Source organism: Vombatus ursinus, unplaced genomic scaffold (genome assembly GCF_900497805.2).
Source record: "Vombatus ursinus unplaced genomic scaffold, bare-nosed wombat genome assembly UNPS02010394.1, whole genome shotgun sequence".
NCBI classification, from domain to species: domain Eukaryota; kingdom Metazoa; phylum Chordata; class Mammalia; order Diprotodontia; family Vombatidae; genus Vombatus; species Vombatus ursinus.
The window spans coordinates 8,021,121-8,041,298 of record NW_020950172.1 but is presented as its reverse complement, the minus strand read 5'-3'; the positions used below and the strand labels follow the sequence as shown (position 1 = coordinate 8,041,298).

At 47.5% G+C, this 20,178-nt stretch overlaps 1 protein-coding gene across 5 annotated transcripts in view; it reads left to right on the top strand.

Moving 5' to 3' along the window:
• Window positions 1-598: 598 nt before the first annotated feature.
• Window positions 599-20,178, top strand: part of PNPLA3 (patatin like phospholipase domain containing 3) — a 41,725-nt gene continuing 22,145 nt past the window's right edge. For 3 of the 5 annotated variants that reach the window (XM_027854312.1, XM_027854311.1, XM_027854309.1), the window contains exon 1: window positions 18,801-19,062. In XM_027854312.1, the coding sequence (XP_027710113.1) occupies window positions 18,876-19,062 (187 nt within the window). In that variant the 5' untranslated portion in view covers window positions 18,801-18,875. Of the gene's footprint in view, window positions 1,036-18,800; window positions 19,063-20,178 lie in introns of those variants that run through there. The other 2 variants (XM_027854314.1, XM_027854313.1) reach the window with 2 other exon arrangements.

Sequence of the window (20,178 nt, the reverse complement as noted above, 5' to 3'; positions counted from 1 at the left end):
GCCGGTGCCCCCTCCGCCAGCTCGGGGCCCTGAGGACGACCATTTCCCGTCTCTGTGCTAGGAGTCTGACGGGGAGGGGGCCCTACAGGTGCACCTGGGGGACCCGTCCCCACCGCGCCTCCCGCAACGTCCTCCGACCCCCGCTGGACCGGCCTGGGTCTCGGGCGCAAGCTGCTGCCCTAGGGGCGGGAGCTCCATTGGCAGCGGTCTCCCTCCCGGACTGCCACAGCCCCCCAGGAAGAAGTCCAAGCGGGATCACAAGAGAGAGGCCCAGGAGACACGGGCCCCGCCAGCCCCTGTGCCCTGGCTCCCCAAGAAGTGTCAAGGCACACAAGCGGCTTCCCATGGCCACGGTTCTCCTGGACGCCGAGCTCGGAGAGGAGGAGAGGGGGGCGCCGGTCCCGGTCCCGAGAGAAGTGGGTAGAGCGCTGGGCCAGGACTCAAGGAAACCCGAGTTCAAATTCAGCTTCAGATACTTCTTAGCTGTGTGACCCTGGGCAAATCACTTCACCGCTATCTGCCTCAGTTTCCCCAACTGTAAAATGGGGGTAATAACAGCCTTTCGTTCCCTGCCAAGGCTGTTGTGAGAACCAGAGGAGATAATAATAATAATCGTAAAGTGCTTAGCACAGTGCTGGGCACGCACATTAAGAAATGCGTGTTCTCCTCTCCTCTAGCCATCTGCAACCCGCCCACCCTTCTTTGAGTTTGCCTCCAGAAGAGAGAGAGCTCTTGGCCCACGCACCCCACTCTCCCAACAGGAAAAAGAAAGCAATTTTTATGGTGGAAGAAGGAGGAGGAAACTGCAGGAAGCTGAGGCCCTACTTCGCTCCAGGCTTCGGAAGAGGTTCGAGCCTTGGTTCCCGGAGCTGACTCTTGGTAGGCCGGGGAAGGTGTTTGTTGTGAATATTTAGGGGTCGGGTTAAAGTTCCAGCTGGGAGCCCGGCGCTATGGGAGGACCAGGAAACAGAAGGCGGCCACCCCCTCCAGTGAAGCCACCACGCAGAGAGGTAGTCCTCTGTGCCCCGTGCTGGGGTAAGTACAAAAGCTAACCCCCTCCTTGCCCTCAGGGAGTTTACCAGATTTACAAGGCAGACTTAGGATCTCAATACACTTCTTGTAAGTGAGTGGGAGAGATTCAAACACTGTGGGGGGAAACAAACAGGGACCTACAAAGATCTTTGGAGTGGGGAGAGAGCCCGGCCCCTCATTAGTTGTGTGACTGAGGGGGAGGTCCTCCCCCTCCCCCGCAGTCACCCCATGTGTAAATGAAGTTAATAATAACAGCAGCTTCCCCGTATTACCCACCAACATTTGTGAAGCATGTTGTCTTTGCTGATGTCACAACAAACCCAACCGGGAGGCAGGTAAAGTGACCATCCTCATCTTACAGCGGTCAGGTGTCTGAGCATGTTACCAATACTGGGCTGTGGAATTGAATCCAAACCCGGACCCCCACCAGGGGGCTGCCATCTGCCTTCTTTTCTAACCAAACTTTCCTGCCTCTCTTCATACTGGCAGATCACCCCTAATGCCTGGAAGTTACTCCCCACTTACCTGCAAGCCAATGCCCTTGGTCAAGGACACCCAGCCACTTCTCAGGACTGGGAGTCAGGAGGCCTGGCTTCTAACCAAGCCTGCCACAAGTTCAATCTATGACCTGGTTAGTGCCTCTGACAAGATTGGCAGAGCTCAAGCAAATGTTACTTCATCAACTCCATCAAGAGGCAAATCCCTTCCCATTTCAAGGCCTCAGTGTCAGTATCTATAAAATGGAGAATTTGGACTCGGTGGTTTCAAATGCCCCTTCCAGGACTCAACATAGTTCATAGCACATGGGTGTTTAACAAACGTTGATTGATCGATTCCATACTGTGCCAGTGGAATAAAGAAACCGAGTGGTTGCATGCAGACAACAACTTATTTAGCAATGCATGGGGCGTCAGAAACAAATTGGGTCCAGGGCTCTCAGTGGTCAAGGATGTTGACCACTGGTTTCTACACAGTTAATATGCACTTTGGAGGGAGCAAAAAACAGGAACAACAGGATGTAGGGATTGAGACATCTGGTTTCTTTTTGGTGGAGGGAACTGGGAGACTTGAGGTGGAGGCAGGGAGTGTTGTGACCTTCCCATGATCAGATGACTTGCAAGAAGTTGAAACTTGATTTCACAAAATGGTGGACAAAGGTAAAATGAAGTCACCCATGTTATTTTTAATGTAACAATACTAAGGGTCAGAGGGCTAAAATCAAGCGTCGGGGAAGGAAGTACTCATAGTGAGCCCCCTGCATGTTCAAGGAAGTTGCCGGACCACATTTCCCTCCCCTGTCTCCTCTCTCCCATACTATGGCTTGGCAGTGACAATGAATTCATTATCAACTGTGTAAATGACATTAAACCCTTCTATTTCTGTGAGTTTAGAAAGTCGTCTCCTTACAGTAGCCCCGCCTCTGAGATAGGTAGTACAAATAGGACTCCTCATTTAGAGAGGGGAAACCTGAGGCTCACAGATGTGAAGAGACTACAGACTTTGAGACCTACCCATTACCTTGATCTCTGGGTTGGGGATTCCTCCACATTGGAATTTACTACTTCACAACAACCAAAGTCCTTTACAAAGCAGGTCCTTTGGTAGAGAAGAGCCAAATTGGCCTTGCCTGTCCTGGTGGGAAGAATTGGGGTCCCTGAGAAATCTTTTGTCGTTTAGCTATAAAGAGAGCAATTAAAAACAACAGTGCCCCCCGGACACCTGAGACCAGCTGGTGAAGCAACACATATAGCCAGGGTGTGGGCTGGAGCTGACTCTGAGCTGGTTGTGAAATTTTAGATGTGAACATTCACACCTCAGGAATCGGCCAACACTACATATTCAAATTGATTGTTTTGTTGATTTCTAGGCTTCGGTGGTGGAGAAAATATTAATGTAACCTCTGTCCCAAAGTAGGGAACTCTCTCCTTCTCCATACAAAGAGTCTTCCTGATGCCAGGCCCAGCACTCTATCCACTGCACCATCTAGCTGCCCTATTTATTAAGTGCCTACTATTAGCCAAGCACTATGCTAAGCTCTAGAGTTACAGAAAAAAAAAAAGATGTAAAAGAGTCCCTGCCTCAAGGAGCTTACAATCTAATAGGGGAGATAAGAAGCAAACAAATATATGCAAGGCAAGTTACATACAGGATAAATAGGAAATAACAGAAGGAAGGCACTAGGATGAAGAGAGGTTGGGGAAGGTTTTCTGTCGAAGGTGGGATTTTAGTTGGGACTTCAAGGAAGCCAGGGAGGTCAGGAGGCAGAGAGGAGGAGAGAGAGAATTCCAGGCAAGGGGCGCAGAGCCAGAGAGAATGCCCAGGGTAGAGAGATGGAGTGTCTTGTTCTGGGAACAGTCAGCAGGACAGTGTCCCTGGATCAAAGAGTACCATTGCAGTGTAAGGCGTAAGAAGCCTGGAAAGGTAGGAGGGGGCTAGGTCATGAAGGGCTTTGAATGCCAAACAGTGTTTTGTATTTGATCCTGAAGGCAATAGGGAGCCACTGGAGTTTATTGATTGTGGAGGAGAGAGGGGAGTTAACATGATTGAAGCTGTGTTTCAGGAAAATCACTTTGGTGGCTGAATGGAGGGGGGATTGGAGGGGGGAAGAGAGGAGGCAGGGAGACTCCCCAGCAGCTATTGCCATAGCCCTGGTATGAGGTGATAAGGATCTTCACTAGGGTAGGGCAGTGTCAGAGGAGAAAAGGGGGCATATTTGAGAGATGCTGCAGAGTTAAATTGACAGGCTTTGGAAACAGCCTGGACGTAGGAGGTGACAGATGGTAAGGAGTGCAGGATGACTCCAAGGGTGGGAGTCTTGAGGGGTGGAAGGATGGTGTTGCCCTCCACAGCAATGGGAAAGGGGGAGGGGCAGGGGTATTAGGGAGAACAATCATTAGTTCTGTTTTGGACATGTTGAGCTTAAGATGTCTACAAGACAACCAGTTTGAGATGTTTGAAAGGCAGTTGGAGATGTGAGATTGGAGGTCAGCAGATAGTCTGGGGCAGGAGAGGCAGATCTGAACATCAGCAGCAGAGATGGTAATTAAATCCATGGAGCTGACGAGATCATCAACTGAACAGGAAGGAGAAGAGGACCCAGAACAAAACCCTGAGAGACACCTACACTAGAGGGAGTAGTCTGGAAGTGGGTCCAGCAAAGCAGACAGAGGAGTGGTCAGATAGGTAGGAGGAAACCAGGAGAGAAGGCGTCCCAAAAACCTAGAGAGAAGAGACTGTCAGGGAGGAGAGAGGGACCAACAGTGTCAAAGGCTGCAGAGAGGTCAAGGAGAATGAGGACTGAGAAAAGGTCATTGGATTTGGCAACGGAGAGATCACCAGTACCTTTGAAAAGAGCCATTTTGGTGGAATGATGAGGTCCACAGCCAGGTCATAAGGGGTTAAGAAGAGAGTGAGAGAAGAGAAAGTGGAGGCACCTCTTATAGGCCTTCTAGGAGTCACCTACAAAGGGCAGAAGAGATATAGGATGAGGGTTATTGGGATGGAAGGGTCAAGTGAAGGTTTTTTCAGGATAGGGGAGACATAGAAGTGTGACTAGGCAGTAGGAAATGAACCAGTAGAGAGAAAGATAGAAAGTCAGTGACAGTGGGGATGACAGAGGGGGCAATCTTTTGGCAGGTAGAGAGATTAGTCTTATCCCCTTCCCCTTATATTCTCCTGAAGGGTAAGATAGATTTCTATACCCCATTGCCTGTGTATCTTATTTCCCAGCTGCCTGTGAAAACAATTTTTAACATTCATTTTTAAAACTCTGAGCTGCAAATTCTCTCCCTTCCTCCCTCCTCACTGAGAAGGCAAACAATTCAATATAGGTTATACATGTGTAGTCATGCAAAACACTTCCATAGTAGTCATGCTGTGAAAAACTAACTATATTTCCCTTCATCCTATCCCCCCCTTTATTCTTTTCTCTCCTTTGACCCTGTCCCTCCTCAAAAGTGTTTATGATTATCCCCTCCCCCAATCTGCCCTCCCTTCTATCATCCCCTCACTCTCTTATCCCCTTGCCCCCTATTTTCTTGTAGGGTAAGACAGATTTCCATTCCCAATTGAGTGTGTATGTTATTCCCTCCTTAAGCCAAATCTGATGAGAGTAAGGTTCACTCATTCCCTCTCACTTCCCCCTTCTCCCCCTCTACGGTAAAAGCTTTTTCTCACCTTTTTTATGTGAGATAATTTACCCCATTCTACCTCTTCCTTCTCCTCTCCTAGTATATTCCTTTCTCATCCTTTAATTTTATTTTTTAGATATCATTCCTTCATATTCAACTCACCCTGTGCCCTCTGAACACACACACACACACACACACACACACACACACACACATCTGTATATTCCCTCCAACTACCCTAATACTGAGAGAGGTCTCATGAGTTACAAATATCATCTTTCCATGTAGGAATGCAAACAGTTCAACTTTAATAAGTTCCTTATGATTTCTTTTTCCTGTTTACCTTTTCATGCTTCTTTGAGTCTTGAATTTGAAAGTCAATTTTTCTATTTAGCTCTCACTTTTTCTCAAGAATGCATTAAATTCCCCTACATCATTGAATGTCAATCCCGCCCCCCCCCCCTTATTGATTATACTCAGTTTTACTGGATAGGGGATTCTTGGTTTTAGTCCTAGCTCTTGTGATGTCTGCAATATCATTTTCCAATCCCTCCTATCCCTTAATGTAGAAGCTGTCAAATCTTGTGTTATTCTGATTGTATTTCCACAATACTTGAATTGTTTCTTTCTAGCTTCTTGCAATATTTTCTCCTTGACCTGAGAACTCTGGAATTAGGCTGTAATATTCCTGGGGGTTTTCCTTTTGGGATCTCTTTCAGGAGGTGATTGGTGGATTCTTTCACTTTCTATTTTACCCTCTGGTTCTGGAATATCAGGGCAGTTTTCTTTGATAATCTCTTGAAAGATGATGTCTAGGCTCTTTTTTTGATCATAGTTTTCAGATAGCCCAATAATTTTTAAATTATCTCTCCTGAATCTATTTTCCAGGTCAGTTGTTTTTTCCAATGAGATATTTCACATTGTCTTCTATTTTTTCATTCTTTTGGTTTTGTTTTATAATTTCTTGATTTCTCATAGAGTCATTAGCTTCCATTTGCTCCATTCTAATTTTTAAGGAATTATTTTCTTCAGTGAGCTTTTGGACCTTCTCTTCCATTTAGATGATTCTACTTTTTAAGGCAGTCTCCTCCTCATTGACTTTTTTGACCTCTTTTGCCATCTGGTCTAATCTATTTTTTAAGGTGTTATTTTCTTCAATATTTTTTGGGTTTCCTTTAGCAAACCGTTGAGTCGTTTTTCATGATTTTCTTGCATAACTCTCATTTTTCTTCCCAATTTTTCCTCTACTTCTCTTACTTGGTTTTCAAAATCCTTTTTGAGCTCTTTGGTGGCCTGGGACAAATTCATATTTTTCTTGGAGGTTCTGGATGTAGGAGTTTTGACTTTGTTGTCTTCTTCTGAGTATATGTTTTGATCTTCCTTGTTACCAAAGTAAATTCCTATAATCTGAGTTTTTTCTGGCTATTTGTTCATTTTCCCAGTCAATTATTTAACTTTTTAACTCTTTGTTAAGGTAAGGTTCTGCTTCCAGTGTGAAGGATGCACTGTCCCAAGCTTCAGGGGTTTTGTGCAGCTGTTTTCAGAGATACTTCTAGGGGCCTGTAAGTTTTCAGTTCTTCCAAGGTGATATGTTCTAAAAAGAGGTGTTACTCCTCTCCTGGCCTGTACCCTGGTCTGTGAGTGACCACAGGCACTCTTTTCTGCCCTAGGACTGTGAGGAGGGTTCCTTCTCCACTGTTGCCACAAGCTCTGCTATGCCAGTGCTCCTCCTCACCCCAGGACTTCCAGGACCCAGATCCAAGTATGGGCAAAGCACCAGAATCCTGCCTCAGTGCCAGCAAGGAGACCCCTGTAACCTCCTTCTGATCAGTTGTTCAATCCCCTTACCATCTGTGAGCTGAGAGCTCAGAAAGCCGCCACTGCTGCCGCTTACTGACCACTGCTGCTGCCACCACACCGGGGGCTGTGCTGGGGCTGGGGCTAGAATGTGCTCCTCTGTCACCTAGGTCCGACAGACCTTTCCTACTGACCTTCTAAGTTGTCCTTGGAGTTTGTAGGTTGAGAAGTCTGGAAACCACCATAGCTGCCTGTGATTCAGTCCCTTGAGGCCTGCTCCAGGTTTGCTGGGATCCTGTCTGTGCTGGCACCTTGTGCGAGACTGTGCTCCTCTCCCATCCTGGTGCAACAGACCTCTCCTGTTGACCTTTCAGATTGTCTTGGGCTGGAAATTTGTTTCACTCTGTCTTTTTGTGGGTTCTGATTCTCTAGAATTTGTTTAGAGTCATTTTTACAGGTATTTGGAGGGGTTTGGGGGAGAGCTCAAATGAGTCCCTATCTTTACTCCGCCATCTTGGCTGTCCTACAGAGACCTTCTCTGACCTCTATTTTGCTAAGATTTGGACAAGTGGGTTTTCTTTGCTATTCACTGTGTGTTCATTATAGATCTGATATCAGGTGGGAAAGGGGTCAAGTCTTTGATATAGAACTAGGGGTCCCCCTCCATCCCAAAATGACAAAACAATCAGAAGTTAGCTTGTTACCTACCCATTTAAGGGAGCAGATAGATATATTTCTAGCCTGGTATCCCCTCTCTCTCGGAGGAGATCAGAGTGGCTCGGGCTCCACCCTCCCACTTCCCCTTCAGGCAGGAACGAAAGTCTCCTTTGGAGAAGGGTGGGGGGAGAAGAGGCTAGGCAGTCTACCCCCACCTCCCTTGGACCAACCCAGAGATAGGTCTTGCTCCTGGCAGGCTCCTCTCTACACATGGGGCTCCATTCTGTTACATGTGGGTGCTCTGTCTGTCGGAATATAATTTTTGGTCACTCAATGTTAAAAGATATTATGGAGTCTGGAGGTTTTTTTTTTTTTCCCTCCTAAAAGCTGGGACAAATTACTTTCAGTCTGGTGGCTTCCTAGTTATTTCGATTTCTCTTGTACTAGCCTGGTGTGTTTTAAATGGAGCCAACTAAACCACGCCTTTAAACCCAAATTGCCTCAGGCTTTTACAGAATGGACAATGAAAGCCCCCAGTCCACACCTCATTAGGTACACTGTTTAGGTTTTGATGCCTAAAAATGAGCATAAATAGCAAATGTTTCCTACAATTTTTTCCACTTTGTATTTGTAAGCTAATCATTTTTGAGAAGTTTGGAGGAGCTCTACCACCCAGACTGATTTTTTGTGAAGGTGAATCCTGAGGTCATTATCCTTTTGTCTCAATTTTCATCCGACCCCAAACAATTGAAATGGGAGCTTGGTGGAGCTGCTGAAGAGAGAGTGGTGGGTCTCCTGAGTTCAAATCCTGCCTCAGACACTTTCTACCTGTGTGATCCTGGGCGAGTCACTTTACCCTGTTTGCCTCAATTTCCTCATCTGTAAAATGAGCTGGAGAAGAAAATGACAAACCACTCTAGTGGCTTTGCCAAGAAAATCCCAAATGAGGTCATAGAGAGTTGGACACAACTGGACAGCAAGAGAACCTTGAATCGAATTTGCCACAAGGGATGGGAAAACACAGCAGGTCCTGGGGTGGTAGTCCGTGAAGATCCAGCCTTGAAACCAGATAGAACTTGGCTCACATCTTAGAAGTTACTTCACCTATCAGTGTTCTAGGCAGAAGGTCCAGCCCCTGTCCCTGCGTTCCAGCTGGATGCCAGGCATGGGAAGGCCGACCATCCTCCCTGCTCTCTAAAGGCTGCCATAGAAAACACTTTCACTAACCCCACACCCCCAAACCGTATTCCTACATCTGTCTTCCCTTTCACAGCCAAACTCCAGAAAAGTAGTGGATATTCCTCAGTTTCTCTAACTCTCCTCTCTATCATTTCTTAGTCTTTGCTGACTGGTGTGGGATCACATCCCTCACTTGAAACTACTCACTCAGCCCTTACCAATGATCCCCTGGTTAGACAGTCTTCTCATTAGATGCCCTCTCCTTTCCAGTTTTTCATGAAGCACTTTGGTCCTGGTTTCTCTCATATCTGACTGATCCTGCATAAGTTAGGAGTGGAAAGAGATGAGTATGCTGAGCCTGGAGGAGATTAGACGTGGGGAAACCTGGGAGCTGTCATCACGTCATTTGAGGGACTGTGGGATGGAAGACGGCTTGGTGTTCTTCCACTTAGCCCCAGAGGGCAGAACTGGGAACAGTGGAGAGGAAGTTATGAGGAGGTAAAGTTTCCCTGAAAATCTTTATGCAAAGACTGGATGACAACTTGTCAGGAGGCTTAAAAAGGAACTCTGACTCTGGGGTCCCTGCTAGCTGGGGGATTCTGGGATCCTGTGTTCCCACTGGCCCCGCTTACCTGTGGAATCAGGTACAGGGCTGATCAAGGGTGGTGGCAGAAAGCCTTCCCTGGAGTGAGTGGGCTGTGATGCCAACAGGCTGGACAAGGGCACTGGAAAGGCTTACTGGGGCTAAATTTTGTGTATTTGGGTTAAAGGATCATGACTCCTCAGGCAGGGACCTACTCTGTCTCCTCTAACTATGGGTTGTGGGGTTAAAGCAGAGCCTCACCTTACCTTCTCTAGTCATAGGTTGCGATACCACATAGCTCCAGGCTATATTACTTGGCATATATCACACCAAGTATCCCGTGGGCAGATTCCCTCATCTCACAAGAAGGGAGACAGAGTCAAGCTGAGAACACAGGTCACCATCTAAGACCCCATCCAAGAGGAAAGGAGGAAAAAGGAGACAAGGGCTTCAAAATAGGGCTGTCAATTAACCAACAAGCATCTACTCTTCAGCCTTGTTCTCAAAATGATGCAGGTGTATTTATCCCAAAGATCGTCACCTCTGGTATTTCCATTTTCTAATGGAATTGCTGACCAACTGCCATCCACAGGGAGCTGATGCACCCAGGAGCCCTGGGAGTGGCAGCACCGCCCCCTCCACCTCCAGCCACCATTTCTGCTTCCAGCCCAAGACTCAAAGCCTTCATGAGGCTCCTGTGAAGGGGCCAGCCATGCCAACCAACTGCCAGCCACAGGGTGGCAAACCAGGTTAACGAAGCAGCCAGGCACTCCACAGGACAGAAAGGAGGTGACGTGTGCTGGGCAGATCAAATCACCACCACCACCTTGACCACCATTTTCCCTCAGACCCTGATGAGAATAGCTCAGGACCCTGAACCCAAGAGCCTTGGGAAGGGGCCATGTTTCCAGCCCAGGGCCCTCCACTTCCATCCTAGGAAGCCACTCCTGGGGAGACACAGCCCGGGGCCTGTTCTTGCAAGGGCTGCGACTACAAGCAGTGAAGACCCAGACAAGGACATTCAGCCACTAAAGTCGTCAGCCCTGTCCAATGGTTCAACATCAGAAGTGGATATGATTTCATCAGTGGAAATGGCATTAAAGATGAGAAAGGCCTGACCACCCTAAGGACCAGGGACAAATCCATCAGACTTGCAGCTGAAACTTTCCCTGTGTATTGTCTCCCCCATTAGAATGGAAGCCCCTGGAAAGCAGGAGCCAGCTTGCTCTTCTGTCTTTATCGCCAGTAAGGTGCTTTGCACACACTTCATCCATTATTCCATAACACATTTCTCTACTACTGTAAGGTTGGCATACATGATCTCACAACAATCCTGTTGTGTTACAATCCCATTTTACAGATGAGGAAATGGAGGTTCAAAGAGTTGAAGTAACTTGCCCAGGGTCATGAAGCCAGGAAGGGAAAGAGGAAGGATTCTGATGAAATCTTTCTGAGTCATATTCTAGATTCTCAGAGTTGGGATCCAACCTATACCCAAACAAGAACCACCCCTCCAACTCCCCTACACATACAACATGCCAGCCATAGACTAATCCAGACTTTATGTGATGACCCTCAGATATAGGGAGCTCACTGTGGTCCAAGGCAGCCTGTTCTCCTTTGGGACACCTCTGTTATTGTTTCCTGGCATCCAGCCTCAGTCTGCCTCTCTGGAGCCTCCATCCATCCCTCCTGGTTCCAGCCTCTTGGTCCAAACAGAGCAAAGCCAATGTGTCTTGCACGAGACCACCCTTGAAATACTTGAAATACTCTAGCTAGATTCTGCATCACCACTGGCAGCTCCAACACACCTTGCTGCCCCTTCTTCTGGTTTCCTCATGGCCCTGTGAAGTAGGTCAGGCAGAGATGACTGATCCCCTTCTTATTGCAGAGCAAACATGCTCAAAGAATTTCAACCAAATCCATGAAGGGCTCATTTTATCAGACACTATGTCGGGGATAAAGACAAAATGGAGTCTCAGACCTAGAGTGGAAATTAGGAAATGTGTTCAGTTGAACACGAGCACATGAGAACATGGCACAGACCAGACCTGGAGAACACTTTGCAAAGTCATGGGGACAACAGGGAGAAAGGGCTGAACAGGAAACAGCTCTTGGTCCAGTTTGAGGGACCAGAGTGCGTCAAGGGGAGTGATGTGAAAGGCTCTAGAGAGACAAGGACCCAAAGGAGACTGTCTTTCAGGACTTGACCTTTTCCTGGGGGTGGAGAAGGTTTGGGGACACCTGAACTCCCAAACCTGATTAATTATTGGGACCACATCTCCCTTTGCCTTGTAGAGGGGGCTCCCAGGAGGCATTCACCTTAAATTGAATGAGTATTTGGGTGCCAACTCTGAAAAGATGGCCAATTCAACAAGATGTTACAATCTCATAGGTGAGTTTAGACTTTTTCTGGTAACAGAGGTTAGGGACTGGATTTAGGATTGAAGTCCACCAATGGAGGTCTGTATTTTCTCTGCAATTTGTACTGAGAGGTGAAGGTGACTTGTTGTAGGATTTGAACCCAGGCCTTCTGGGCTTTAAGGCTGCTTCTCTATCCATTAGGCCACATTGCTTCTGTCAGCTGGACCGAACTGGCCTCTAACCTGTGGGCAGCTGGAGCCCAACAGAGCGGGCCAGAGACAAGAGAGTCAGGAATCAAACGGAAGTTTAATTTCAAAGTGAGGGAAACAGCCTGCAAGCAAGGAGGAGTCTAGACACATGGGCCAGGGCCCTGCCACTAGTGGGGGGACCCGAGGCCGTGCCGGGAGATCTCAGTACTTCTACCTCTGGCTACGCAGTGAGCTGTAGCCCTGACAATGAGGGCTAATAGCAACAATGAGACAAGTTTGATTCACAGCAGGGCTTCATGACCAGAACACAGGCACTTTTCTGGTGCTTGTCTGAGCTCAGAGAGCACCTGGTGCTAGTTAAAGAGATACAATAATTAGGTGATTGTGCCAGAGGGTGAGCGCAAAGGACTGTCCTTATGCCAAGCTCAGGGCACAGCTTGCTTGCTGGGCCTTAGCTCTGGAAAACAGTACATCTGCTGATATCTTGACACTTCCATTATCCGGTAAGACTCCCTCACATTTTTATAACAAATTATGATCTGAGCTCAACAGTCCCACACTGTAGGGTCAGAGATCACAGTCTTAGAACCATCTAGTACATCTCCTTCCTTTCTTTTTTTTTTCTTTCTTTTTTTTTTTTTGGCTAGGCAATGGGGTTAAGTGACTTGCTAAGGGTCACACAGCTAGTAAATGTTATGTGTCTGAGGCCGAATTTGAACTCGGGTCCTCCTGAATCCAGGGCCGATGCTCTATCCACTGTGCCACCTAGCTGCCCCATCTCCTTCCTTTCAAAGAGGAGAAGACAAAGTGAGGGAGATAACATGACTTCCCAAGGTCATGCAGGTAGGAAAGGGTCAGAATCAGGATTTGAACCCAAGTCGTCTGATTCACAAGCCAATACAATAGCCTTATAGTCTAACAGCCGGTACAAATAGTCTTATCTCTATTTCACAGATAAGGAAACTGAAGCAGGAGAGGTAAGGGAGAAGCATAAACTCAGATCAACAGTCATCATGGGCCCAAGCCATATTCCGTGTTTTCTGGGTCCCAGCGGGTCATGTGATCTTGGCACACAAGACTGTCCGCAGGGCATCCACAACTCAGGAGGAAACACAGAAACTTCCGGGGTGAGAAGGCCACTCAGAAACCCCAGACCCTTACAGCCACACAGCTCAGGTCCCCGGAGGTCACTCCCCTTTCTGCTCTCCTTCCAAGACGGACAGCTCTCATCAACCATGAGAAGACCTCAGCTGCTCCCTGCTGCCACAAAACCACCTTTCGGTAGGAGTGGGGCCAGCCTGTCTTGGGGATTGGTGTCTCCAGATGATGAAGCTTTACTGAACCCCCCTCAGCTCAGCTGCCCCAGCTTCCTTAGCAGGGAGACAGGCTGAGGTGTTGGGTCCCAAGGGGCTACCTTCTACTTGTCAGAGAGTGGCCCAGGAACTCTGATCATTCGGCAATTTTCTTTCAGATCCCTGTCACCTCCTCCCTCCAGGGGAATATGTGGTCTCTTCAGACCCCAAAGAGAATAATATGTTGGATTCGGGATCAGCAGATATGAGCTCACTTCACTTCAACTCAGTTCAACAAGGTCTGACTCACCCTGGCTGCTGAGTTTGGCAACTGTGCCCTAGCCACATCTCCATGCCAGCCCTGGTCACTAAAGCTACCTCAGCTGTCCCCCAGATCCTGAGGCTACTGTGGGTCAAGGCCGCACTTCACACACTTTCCCCAAACTCTACATTCAATTCAAATCCAGGCAAGAGTGTGAGATGCTTGACGCTGCCCCAAAGGGAAGGTCAAAGGTCAGGCTATGGGGGTCTGGTGATTCACATTCCTGGCAGGTCGAACGACTCTTGCCCAAAAAAGCAAAGATCACCACAAAAGAAATAGCCTCTATTTCTATAGCTCTTAAAGGTATATAAAGCACTTTCTTCTCCAAAAACCAACCACATAACCCCTCCAGTGATACTCAGGTGTTGCAGATTATTAATCCAGTTTCACAAGTGAGGAGATTGAGCACTTTGCTGAGGGTCGGATAACTTTGAAGCATCACAGGGAACCATGATGTACTTCTCTAAACCTCACAATTAAGGCCTCTTCTGGCGGGGCAGTGGAAAAGAGCACTGAGTTGGGAGTGCCCCTTTATCACTTCCTATCAACTGGAAGATGGGGGCTCTGCCAGATCTGCCAGCCTCTGGGGCCTATTGTGGGGTGCCAGCAGGAGCAAGGACAGGAGGGCAAAGGTGAGAGAAACACCTAGAGGCGGTTTGGCCCCCCGTCTCCAGGAAGGGTGCTGCTGCAGTCACATCCCAGGCTAGGGATTCTTGGTGCAACACTCAGGGCTTTTGAGCTCCAAACTTTCCCTTCAATCTGGTCTGTGTCTGGTAGAGATAACCCACAGCCAAATGGTAGCCCTGGCCAAGGGCACTAGTGAGGCCTCATCCCTTTTATCAGTGGTGTCAAATTCAAAAAGAAATGGGCACCATTAAACCATACATAAGGGCAGCTAGGTGGCACAGTGGATAGAGCGCCTGGCCTGGAGTCAGGAAGACTCATCACCCTGAGTTCAAACATGGCCTCAGAATGAGCCGGAGAAGGAAATGGCAAACCACTCTAGTATCTTTGCCAAGAAAACCTCCAAAAGGGTCCCGAAAAGTTGGACATGACTGAACAACAATAAAAAAACATACAGAAAGGATCCCTGTGGGCCATATATTGATTTAAAAATCCACACATCAACATTATCTATATTCTATTGTGTTATTTTCTATTTTGTCAAATATTTCCCAATTACATTTTAATTTTTGTTCAGGCCACACCAGGGAGTGATAAAAGCCATGTGTTTGGTGGCTCTGCCTTACCTTCTTTCACCTGCTCAAACTATCTCCTTCCCTTCAAAGTGTGAATAATCCCATGTCCCCTTCCCTCCTTTAATGGGTTCTCTAGAAACTTCCAACAAGCACCAAGTTCTCACTATTTGCCAAAGCAACATTAAATCACAGATCTGACCACGTCCCTCCTCTCTGCTCAAAAACCATCCAGGACCCTTACAACGTTCAGAAGTGGGCACACGTTACTGTCCCCATCATGGAGACACTGAGAGCAAGGGAGATGAGGTCATTTGCAGAATCCTGTTAGCAGAAAGAAGGCTGGTCCACATACTGCCTGTGTGATCTTGGGCAAGGTACCGAGGGTCTCTGAGTCAACCGAGGATAATAACAACCCCAATATCACAGGATTGTTGAGAGAATCAAATGAGGTAATGTTGAGAAAGTGCAAACTTTACAAAGCTATAGAAATGCTAGCTAGTAGCATTATTATCATTTTTACCCAGAGCCCCACTTTGAGCTAGCAACAGAGTATAGATTAAAATCTCCTGTTGACTTCCAAGCCTGGGCTCTTTCTACTTATTTTTAATAGCATTCCCCACCCCCCCAGTTACATGTCAAGACAATTTTTAGCATTCATTTTTATAAGATTTTGAGTTTCAAATTTTTCTCCCTCTCCTCCCCTCTTCTTAAAACAGTAAGCAATTTGATATAGGTTATACATGTGCTATCATGTAAAACATATTTCCAGATTAGTCACAGTTGAAAAAGAAGAAACAGATCAAAAGGGAAAAAAGCCACGAAAAAGAATAAAGTAAGTGACTCTGCATTCAGAGTCCATAGTTCTTTATCTGGATGTGGATAGCATTTTCCTTCGTGAATCTTTGGAATTGTCTTAGATCATTGCATTACTGAGAAAAGTTGAGTCATTCATAGTTGATTATCACATAACGTTGTTGATATTGTGTACAATGTTCTCCTGGTTCTGCTCATTTCACTTTGTATCAGTTCGTACAAGAGTTCCCAGGTTTTTCTGAAGTTTGCCTGCTCATCATTTCTTATAGCACAATAGTATTCCATTACATTCATATGCCACAGCTTGTTCAGGCATTCCCCAATTGATGGACATCCCCTCAATTTCCAATTCTTAGCCACCACAAAAAGGCTGCTGTAAATATTTTTGCACATGTAGGTCCTTTTCTCTTTTTTATGATCTCTTTAGGATACAGATATAGTAGTGGTATTGCTAAATCAAAGGGTATGCACAGTTTGATTGCCCTTTGGGCATAGTTCCAAATTGCTTTCCAGAATTGTTAGATCAGTTTACAACTCCACCAACAATGCATTAGTGTCCCAATTTTCACATCCTCTCCAACATTTATCATTTTCCTTTCTTGTCACATTAGCCAAGCTGATAGGTGTGAGGTGGTACCTCAGAGTTGTTTTAATTTGCATTTCTCTAGTCAAAAGTGATTTAAAGGGTCAGCTAGATGGTGCAGTGGATAGAGCACTGGCTCTGGAGTCAGGAAGACCTGAGTTAAATCCAGCCTGAGACACTTGATCACTTAATACTAGCTTTGTGACTCTGGGCAAGTCACTTAACCCCAACTGCTTTGCAAAAAACATAAACAAATAAATAAACAACAACAAAAGTGATTTAAAGCACTTCCTCATATGCCTATAAATGGCTTTGATTTCTTCATCTAAAAACTGCCTGTTCATATCCTTTGACCATTTATCAATTGGGGAATGGCTTGTTTTCTCATAAATTTGATTCAGTTCTCTAAATATTTGAGAAATGAGACCTTTATCAGAGACACTTGCTGCAAAGATTATTTCCAAGCTTTCTGATTTCCTTCTAATTTTGTTTGCATTGGTTTTGTTTGTGTAAAAGTTTTTAAATTTAATATAATCAAAATTTCCTATTTTACATTCTGTAACACTCTCTCTCTTTTATTTGGTCATGAACCTGTAACTCACTTAACTTGTCCTTTAAGAATTTGGATGCTATATCACTTGGTGCATATATGTTTAATATTGATATGACTTCATTGTCTATGGTACCTTTTAGTAAGATGAAGTTTCCTTCCCTGTCTCTTTTAATTAGGTCTCTGTTTTTACTTTGTCTGACATCAGGATCGATACCCCTGTTTTTTTTACTTCAGCGGAAGCACAATAGATTCTGCTCCAGCTCCTTACCTTTACTCTGTGTATGTCTCTCTGCTTCAAGTGTGTTTCTTGTAAACAACATATTATAGAACTCTAGTTTTTGACCCACTCTGCTATCTGCTTCCATTTTATGGGAGGGTTCATCCCATTCACATTTACAGTTACGATTATTAACTGTGTATTTCCCTGCAAGGGACAGCAAAGTAGGAGAGGAAGAGATTAAGAAAAGGGGGAGGGGTGGAGTGGAATGACAGAAGAGAAAGCAGACTGGGAGAGGCGGTAGACAGAAGAATTCCCTGTCTTTCCCCCTACCCCCATCCTTTCTGCAGCTCCTGCATGGTCCTTACACCATTCCAGATTGTTCAGGTTCCCTTTTCTCCACTCAGTTGCCAGCCCCGTCATTTTTAGCCCTGCCTATTCCTTTTCACGTCTATCTATCCCCTTTTCTTCACTCAGTCACTGCCCTGTTTTGGCTCTCTTCCCCTCCACCATTGCAATCACCTCCTAATGGGTCTCCCTTCTCTCTGACCCATCAACCCCAGCTCCCTATGACCTAGAGAATCAAATATAACTCTCTCTGTTTAAGAGGCAGCTAGGTGGTGCAGTGGATAGGCACCGGCTCTGAAGTCAGGAGGACCTGAGTTCAAATCTGGCTTCAAACCAAGCACTTGACTCATACTAGCTGTATGACCTTGGGCAAGTCACTTACCCCTCCCCCCAACTGCCTCACCAAAAAAAAAAAAATTAAATCTCCCTGTTTGGCTCTCAGATCCTCTGTAACTTGGCCCCAATCGACTTTTCTAGTCTTTTTGCACATCCTTTCCACCAACACTGTGGTCTAGAGTGCCTTCTGGTTGTTCTTCGTGCATAGGATTTCATCCCCCCCTTCCCCCCACCCCTTTGTCCCACTGATAGTCACTCCTGGATGGCACCACCTCCTCACCTCCAGCTCTCGCAATCACTAGTACCCATCAAGCTCAGCTGAAGTTGCACTTTCTACAAGAGGCCTTTCCTGCCTCAGGGTAAGAACTCCACTCTGTTCTGCGTGCATTCGGCACACGTGATGTCTTTCCTACCAGCCCCTAAGGTAGGGAGCATTTTCTTGGTTTCGTCTTTGGATTCCCAGCACCAACGCAGTGGAAGACCTTAAGCTTGAGTGAACGGCTGGAAATGGCAGGAGGGAAGCTGAGAAGATACAGCCGAGCAGGAGTCCAGGATCCTGAGATCAAGTCTCTCCTTCACCACGAACATGGCGCTGGGCCACCTGAGGATAACTTTTTGAATTGAACCAATCTGAACCGAAAGAGACACTTTAACAAATGATTTCTAACACCCCTCCAAACTCTGACCTTCCAGGTTCTAAACGCCCTCCCACCTCTGATATCCCTTGTTCTCAAGGCCCTCCCAACTCCTCCAACTCTCCCAAAAAGCAAACGCTAGGGAAAAGCGGCTGCCCCCACAGAACCTCGCGCCTTCCTTCTCTCCTTGGATTTTCTGAACCTCCGGGTCCTCAAGAGCTCCCAAGCCCACCCCCTAACTGGTTGTGGTTTGCTCTGCTGCGACAGCCACTGCGTGAATCCCTCTCGTGGGGCTGAGCAGGTTTCCCTGGGTCTGCCCGCGCCCCTCGCCCGGCACATCCCTGGGCCGGCCACCTCTCCCGGACACCTGGCACTCCGAGCCCCCTCATTGGGCGGCTGCTCGGCCTCATTTGCATATTCGTCCGCTCCCGAGAGCTGGAGGAGATGCCCGGGGGGTGCCGATTGGCCGCTGGAAAGGCCGACGTCACGGGCGGCTCCTACCGACCTAGACTAGTCTGGAGCCAAGAACCGCACTTGGAGCTGACCTCAGATCCAGCCTCCTTCTTCTGTGCGCGCTGCTGCGTCCGCCGGGCAGCCGCCTGGTACTCCGCAGTGAGACCTCAGTCATGGCAGAGCAGATGCGGGGCTGGAGCCTGTCCTTTTCTGGCTGCGGTTTCATGGGCTTTTACTACGTTGGGGTAACCCAGTGCCTGAGCGAGCGCGTCCCGCAATTGCTACGCGACGCCCCCAAGATGCTGGGCGCCTCGGCCGGGGCTCTGCATTGTGTCACCTTCTTGTGCGGGATCTCACTCGGTGCGTGAGGACCCTCGTCCTCTTTCCAAGGGCCGGGGCTGGGGGTCCGCAGGTCCTGCCCTGGGACGAGCCCTGGCTAGACTTCTTAGCCCGAGAACTCCCCAGTGCCAGCCCCCGTGCCGAGGCAAGGACAGGAGCCACCCATTCACGTCCAAGGAACCAGGAAGGAGAGCGAAACAGGAGCCCGGGCTTCTCCGCCCAAAACCTCTGGAACAGCTGGCTGGCCGGCTGCTTGCTTCTCGCTCCCTTCTTCCCCCTTTCTTTTCCCTTCTCCGTTTCTTCTCCACCCTTGTCTCGGGCTCTCCCCTCTCACGTTCCCCTTCACTGAGAAGAAGGAGGAAGGTCCCAGGCTGGATGACCTGCAAGCCAGGGCTGCTAGACATGCTAGGCAGAGGGACTGGACCCAAGGTTTCATTTGTAGAGGCAACCTCTTCCTCTGCCTCCACAGGTGGCCAGCTGAATGCCCCGTAGGTCCTTAGAGTGTTTGCCCGGAGCACAGAAACGTTAAAGCGCTTGCTGAGGTCACCCAACCGGCAAGTGTCAGGGGCAGAACTGACCCCAGGTCTTCGCTGGGGGGCGGGGGAGGGGGTCGCAGCTGAGGCAGGCAGTAAACATTTATTAAACACCTACTATGTGCCAGGCACTGTGCTAGGTGCTAAGCATATAAAGAAAGGCCAAAGACAGTCCCTGCCCTCGATGAGTTTATAATCTAAGGGTCACCCCCCGAGTGTGGACAGCGCCGGCAAAGCTTGTAAAGGTCATCAGAGGACCTGGGAAATAGACTGGCCCTTCTTCTTTCCCAGTTTGTTTACCTTCCTCTCTAAAGTGACAGGCTTGAACCAAACTATTTCTATGACCACTCCCTGCTTTGGAATTCTGTGACGAGATGAGCAGTTTCCTAATTGGAGATTGTCTGGGGCTTTCAGATTCCTTAGGATCCTTCTTTGTCTGCCGAGATGCTTAATCTCGGCTCTTAAACGCAGGCTTATTTATTTATTTATTTGTTTGTTTGTTTTTGGGGGGCAGGCAAATTTTAGAGAAGGCTTAAAATGTAAATGATCCAGGACCAGGTTCTACATCCCAGTCAATTCACTCGCAAGTCCTTTTCCGAGAGCA